Raw genomic sequence first — 7,322 nt, 5'->3', positions numbered from 1 at the left:
ATTTTATAGTAAATTATTTGTTTTATAAAAACAATTTATGTCAAAATTCATAATTTTTTATGTTGTACAGATAGAGATTTGGTTTATTTAATTTGGTTACATAAATCATTTCAATATAATATTAATATTATCTCCTAATACTCTTATTTATATAAATAAAACAAAATACATTAAAATTATAAATAAAACTGAAAATTAGAAATATTTTTTTTGTCGGCAAAGATAATTGTATTATTCAGATTAATTTGTTGTTGATATATTTATTAAACAATAACATAAAAAAAATTGAGATTAAAATTGTAAGGTGTTGAATTTTCTTTCAAAAAAAAACCATTGTATGCTACTAAAAGAAATAAATGTTGAATTAATGATGTGGATGAAAGAGAGAGAGTGATGTGTAATGTAAAAAAATAAAAAAAAAGGAGAGTGTTGAATAACCATTGTACAAGAAATAATAATCTCAAATGATTATTGTTCATTTTACTTGCTTCCTAAACGCATCAACCAGGCAAGAGAGTAGAAATGAGTCAGTTCTTTAGATCATGTAATTAAGCAAACAATATAATCATTTTGGGTTTGCGCTTCAAAGAATTAACCAATAATAAGATTATAGTTTACAAGGCGAATCTTCCTATTTGCATATAAGGCAAGAAAGTCTTTTTCTTCAAACCTTTTGCTTCTGCCTTTTTAGCCATGTAATGGAATTCATGGGCGGAGGAGATAGACGGTGATCCTCTTCCTCTAGAGCTCGAGCTCTTGCTGTCTTCTTGTTTCCTGAACAAACCCGATAACGACTTCATGAAATCTTTGTTGTTGTGCCTTGCTCTTCCCTCTGATGCGCTACGGAAAAGAAGCAAGTCCTTTAGCCTCCATTTCTTTGAGGAAGATAACTTGCAAGACACGCAAGTTGATGAAGATGTAGATGGTATAGAAGAGAAAGAGGTCTTTCTCTGTTCATGACCTTTTACCTCTCTCTGTTCTTGTTCTTCCCATGGATAAGCTGAAACCCGAAAAGGAGAAAGTGATCGAGTGGCTCTTCGGCCCGGATTCTGAAGCCTCTCTCTCCCTCTTTCCTCTCCAACGCCTTTGCGAATGTTATCTATGGCGACCTCGAAAGGATCTACATCTGTAGGTTTCTTTCTTGGCGGAAAAGCTTTGCGGAGGATGTCCTTGCCATGAGCAATAGGTGATCTTGGAGAAGAATCTGGAGATGAGAATTTGTAATGAAACTGTTGATTATCTAATTGCAAATACGGAGGAGGCTTCAAGGGTTTGATTTTGCCTCCATCAAAGAGCTCTTCTGCGAAAAGCGACCTACTCTCAGATTTATCACCGATCTCGAAGGCAAAATCATCAACAGTATCTTCTTCTTCATTGTCAGTGATCTTTCTCGGACTGCATGGATTCTCTTCCCAATCGAAAGGCATCAAAGAACGTTCGGAGAAGTTTCTTTTTGCCTCCTCCTCGTACTCTCTGTACCACTCTGTTATTCTTCGTGGACTTGTTGGTGCACTTAAGAAGCCACCAGTGAATTTTCTTTGTGAAGATGGAGCAGTTAACCTCATCACTTCCATTCTTCTTTTTCTGTCTTTCTGAGAAATGTCTGATTTGCGATGAGTTCTGAGATATCTCAAGGTCGATGAGAAGAAGGGAACTAAAAAGGATCAACGAAGGCGAGAGGAAAGAGAGAACTTAGACCGTTTTTGCTGACCAAATCAAATAATTTAAAAAGCATCAATTGGGAGTAATCTCAAAACAAACCCGATATTTCCTTAAAAAAAAAAAAAAAAAAAAAACCCGATATTTCTTTACTTTCACGTAGTGTCATATAATTTTCAATCATTGTATCTCTGTTCCAACGAGTAAATGTGTGTTATGCATTTAAATTTAGATATTTTATAAACCAATTTCTATACCTTTTCTCTAACTGAATTTAAAGCAACTTAAAAACATTTTAGAGAAACTTTCGTAATTGATTCTTCCAATATCTACTAATTATTATATTTCTTTCAACAGTATTTTACAACTGATTTGTAAATATCAATGCGTTGTAAATTTGTATTTCCCAAAATATTCAAATTATGTTGTTTACTCTATGTTTTACTTGTATTCAATTTATTGTATTGAAGTTTTAGTTTTTTAAATGTATAAATAATGATATACTATATCTATGGTCTGAAAATGCGCTAAGCATACAGTTGGGTTAGGTCTGCGCTATATTATTTAACTAGCTAAATGATATGCGCCGTGCACGCAAAAAAAATAGTTGATAAGATTATTTATTTGTACTAAAGAATTTGTCCTATATTAGTTTTTAGGAATGAACATTTAGATATCCGTTCAGATTCAATTGATATATTCGGATTTTGGATTTTTAGAATTGATTATTTAAATTTGATTCAGATATTTACCCATTTCGGTTTGAATTTGGTTAAGATTTTGTTCGAATCATTGCGGGTTTGGTTCGGATTCGGTTCAGATTCGAGTTCAGAAACTCATTTAAATTATATAATTTTTAATAAAAATCCAAATATATTTAATTCCTCATAATCTGAAAAATAAAAATAATATAAAACATAAAAAAATTGAATAATCTAAGACTAACTACTTAAGGTTACATAAAAATTATTTCAATTTAAATATTTAGATTGAGAATAAATAGATATTTTCAGCATTTTGAACCTTTTTTGTTATTTTTAGATATTTATTTTGACTACTTTGATAATGTTTATATATTTTCATATTTTTAAATATCTTATATATATATATATATATATATTAAAAATAATTGATATATTTAAGTATATAATTGTGATTTAGATATTTATGGTATCCAAAATATTACAGTTTAGATAGAATCAGGTATAATTATTCGAATATTAAAATTTTAGATCTATCTAAGTTTGAAACGGATTGTTCTCAATTGGTGAAGATGATTTCAAAACCAAAAGAATGGCCAGCATTTGAAAGCTATCTAGAGGATATTAAGCTTTTGAGAAGAAGCTTCATCAACTCAGAGATCGTTCATGTTCCTAGGACGGAAAACATAAAGGCGGATCGCTTGGCACGCTGTGCTCGGATACAACCGTCTTTCGTCGTACACATGGATGCAGAGTTGTTTACAGAGTCTACATGAGTCTATAAATGCTTTTGCTTTCAAAAAAAAAAAAAGATCCATCTAAGTAATTAATCAGTTTTTAGTTAGTTTTTAGTTTGTCTTTAGTATTACTTTCAAATCAAGTTCGGTTTGGTTTTTTGGATCCATATGTTCTATCCATACTTACTTTCTTCTACTAGTATAAAGAAAAATAAATAAATGTAAAACAAATATTTTGGGCTTATTTTACGTACATAATTATTGGACCATACTTTGAGAATACCAATAAAAAATATTGGGCAACGTCTCAATATGGTTGGGCATGTTGCAAATTGATATAGTTAAACCAGTAAAGTATACTTTCTTAATAAACATTATTTGTAAATATAATAAAAACACAATACAATCGAGTGAAAAGGGGTCACGGTTGGGTCGAAAATAATGTGATTTCTTATATTTTATAGCAATTATATTATATTTATAATTCTTGGTCTGATATGAAAACTCTATAAAAAACAATATTTGACAAAACTAAAAATCCAACTTTGTGTAACAAATGCATAACCAATCACAATTATTTGTTCTCTTCGTGTACAAAAGCTTCGACCATGGCCAAGTTCGGTAACGTACAAAATATTTAATTTCTAAAAACATTTTCGTTCTAGTATTTTAGTTTATGTGAATCTTAGTGATTCTGTAATTTATTTATTTCAACAATGATATTATTCAGTAGTTAAATGGAGAGAACTTTAATTCACTAATATAAAAGTTAAAAATACATGAACAAAAAAAACTAATTAAAAAAATCAGATGTGTCAACCATTAAATTGTCTATGTTAGAATTAAGAAAATTGGTGTATGAACACGTTATTTTAAAATGATCATGAGACTATCATATCACGTGTCAATTAGTGTGTAACACATTTATTACAATTTTTTTTTAACATATAAGAGATGAGAAGTTGAATGAAAACTGGGGTCCCCTTGTATATCTATGGTTACGTAATAAGTAATAATAGTTTCCCACAACACAATTTGTTAAAGTTATATAGTTAAGTTAAAAGTATATTCGTAAACACTAAAAACTTAAGCAATGAAGAATTTTGACTTTTTCAAAATCTAAAGTTCAGACCCGACCCGAAATAACCAATCAAAACTTAGAACATCCGAACTCAACCTAAAGTGTAGAAATACCAGAAAAGTTCTATACCCCTATATCAAAATAACAAAAAATTTGAAATATCCGATCCGAACCGGACGGGTATCGGAATGCCCACCCATGAGAGCAACTATTGTTTTTATGTAAGCTTTAATTTCTTCACAAAATCAAACTGGTATTCTTCAAACACAATAAATCATATGTTATACCACATTGATTCGATAACAAAATCAGCAAACTTGAACCTTTTTCCTACATTTTACTCCAGTTTAGGAAAAAAATATACTTTTTTAATCGCAAAGAGTAATAATAGCAAATTAACAAAGTTTCCACATCGACGTTTACAAAAAAAAAAGAGACTATGCCTGATTTTTATTTAACTTTTCTTGATTTTGATATTCATTTTTAACATTAGATTTTTTTTTTGTTGATGACCCTGGTATCCGGAGTCTCGGGAGGATCCGACTAGCGTCAATAACCGTCCACCGGAGCTTAGCTGGGGAGCCCACCGAGGCATCCAGGAAGGCTGGTGATCACCCCAGAAGCCTGAAGGTCCCTCAAGATAATCACCTCCTAGCGACATTCGGATCCATGACTTTCCAGGTTGAGTTTAACCACTAGACCGCTAACATACTAATAAACTTTTAATCATACTAATAAAATATGAGAAAATCTCATAAATAGCACTTTTAAATTTTTATCACTAAATAATATTTAAAGAGAGAAAATACCAAAATAAAACTACATTCCAAACATTAAACTCTAAGCCATATTTCCATCTTTAAATATTAAATTTAAACCTTAACTAATAAACTTTAAATTCAAATAGTAAATATATTTATTTATTACCATTAAATGAATGTTATTTAGAAGATTTTCTCACGTATATATTATTGTATGAACAAAAAAATTGATTTAATACCATCTAAAGGTATTTTTTTAAAAAGTATTTGCTAAGATGACAAGTAATCCAATATGCCAAGTACAATATTAGTTCAAAAATTACGATATTCTCTAAATGTTTTGTCTTTTTTTTTTAAAAAAAATTCAACATTATCATATCATTGTTTTGAAGAGTAGCCAAGCAGTATAATTGGTAGCAAATAACAATATTTTTACCCTGAGGGCAGGGTAGATTTACTGTTTACAGGGTGGGGGCAAGTGCCCGCAGTGATTTTTTTTGAATTTTAATGTATTTCTTGTGAATTTATTTTCTTAAATTTGCCCCCACTGATTTTTTTTGTTTCTGAACCAAGTTAAAAGAAACATCAAAAAATTAGGATCAGATGATGTTAAGCAGCGTAGTTGTTGGATAAATCAAACAAAATGGAAAAAATCTAAAAGTCCACATTCCATAAGCCCATGCTTTCTTTATTTGAAATACTCCCCATGTTTTTTTCATGTAGGTAATTTTAGTTGAAAGCATAAAAATTAAGAAAATTATTAACTTTTTTAAAATAAAATTTGATATATTAAATTATGGATAATTAAATCAGTCATAAATAAAAATATATTATTTGGTTGGTCATACTATATTCAATAAAAATAAAAATTACCTAAACATATAAAACCGACTTATATTTTAAATAAACAAATTTTCTTAAACTTCTTATAAAAAAAAGAGAGGCAGGACTATAATTTCCATTATCCATATCACTCGGTGGAAGGTATTTTTAAACAAATCTGTGATGAGAGTAAGAACCAATTAGGTTGAACTTCTTTGAAATCCCTTATATATTCAAAGTGAAACATTACAACATTTTAGCTATGATATTTGTCATCACTAAAATATTTTTAAAGTCTCTAGAAAAATATGTTGGTCCACTAAACATATATAATATATTTTCATTAAACTAATCATGAAATTAATTAACAATCTATAATTATTTTTTTTTCTTTCCTTAATTAAAAACTATGAAATTACCAAAAGTGAATAAAATATATATTTGACAATTAATAATTTTAATAATAAAGATTTAATAATAATCTACATATCTTCCATTATTTTAAAGTTTATATTATTAAAATAAATTAAAATTTATATTAAACACATAATAAAATTTTAGATTTAGATTTTTTCGTATATGTTATATTTTGAATTTTTTAAAAAGACTATAAATTACGAAAATTGTTAAAAATCTCACACTGAAAATTTTATGATCTATAGTTTAAAATTTTGTTATAATACAAATAATACAAAAACTATATGAGTAAAAATCACATTTAATAGATATTCAGATTAATATATATATATATGGCTTATGACATAATATAATTATAATTGAATATACAAAATTAGTATTCAATCATTATTATAATATAAATTTCATTCCATGCATGCGTGCGGATAATCACTTAGAGCATCTCCAATGTATTACTCCATTTTCTATTCTAAAATAGAGTAACTCCAAAATAGAGTTGAGTTTTGTTCTAATGTATTATTTTATTTCCTACTCTAAAATAGAATATTTTTAATATATTATGTTTTATGTTTATTAAAAAATTAGTAATATCACCTTTCATTTATACTATTTGCAAAATAGTCCATTTTCATATGTATGATTATTTATGTTTTATATTATATATCTTTTGTATGGTGCTTATCTTTTATTTTTTATATGTATAGTTTTTTATGGTTTATATTATATATCTTTTGTTGCATAAAATAGTTCATTAGATGTATATTTATATAATTAAAAAATATTAACAGTAATTTTTATAAAATATAGTAAAATAATATTTATATATTTATTTATAATAATATTTTATTAAAAATGAAAATATTTAAATATAGAAGATCATTTTATAAATAAAAAATCTTTATTTTGGAGTAATAAGTTGGTTTATTCCATATTTGGAGTAATTATGTCTATTACTACATTTTGGAGTAGATTCTGGAATAGAATTGGAAATGATTTTACTATAAAATGGAATTTGGAATGAGTTTTGGAGCAGAGTTGGAGATGGCCTTGGCGTTAATAGCAAACAGCAACTTAATAGCCGCCTTTCATTACTTTTCAGTCGCATGTGTCTAAGTAAAGATGAAAATATGGAATATAACGATGG

The 7,322-nt window shown here is 27.8% G+C and overlaps 1 protein-coding gene across 1 annotated transcript; it reads right to left on the bottom strand.

The window, feature by feature from the left end:
• Positions 1 to 455: 455 nt before the first annotated feature.
• On the bottom strand, positions 456 to 1,742 carry LOC106329540. The gene has a single exon (XM_013768224.1). The coding sequence runs from the start codon at positions 1,572 to 1,574 to the stop codon at positions 615 to 617; it is 960 nt and encodes a 319-aa protein (XP_013623678.1). The 5' UTR covers positions 1,575 to 1,742; the 3' UTR covers positions 456 to 614.
• Between the last annotated feature and the right edge of the window lie 5,580 nt (positions 1,743 to 7,322).

Source organism: Brassica oleracea, chromosome C3, assembly GCF_000695525.1.
Source record: "Brassica oleracea var. oleracea cultivar TO1000 chromosome C3, BOL, whole genome shotgun sequence".
Classification (NCBI taxonomy): domain Eukaryota; kingdom Viridiplantae; phylum Streptophyta; class Magnoliopsida; order Brassicales; family Brassicaceae; genus Brassica; species Brassica oleracea.
The sequence above is the reverse complement of the archived record's forward strand: the minus strand, read 5'-3'. Positions and strand labels throughout refer to the sequence as shown.

Excerpts from the sequence above, each read along its gene's own strand:
- LOC106329540 (XM_013768224.1), bottom strand. The coding sequence starts at position 1,574 with ATGGAAGTGATGAGGTTAACTGCTCCATCTTCACAAAGAAAATTCACT.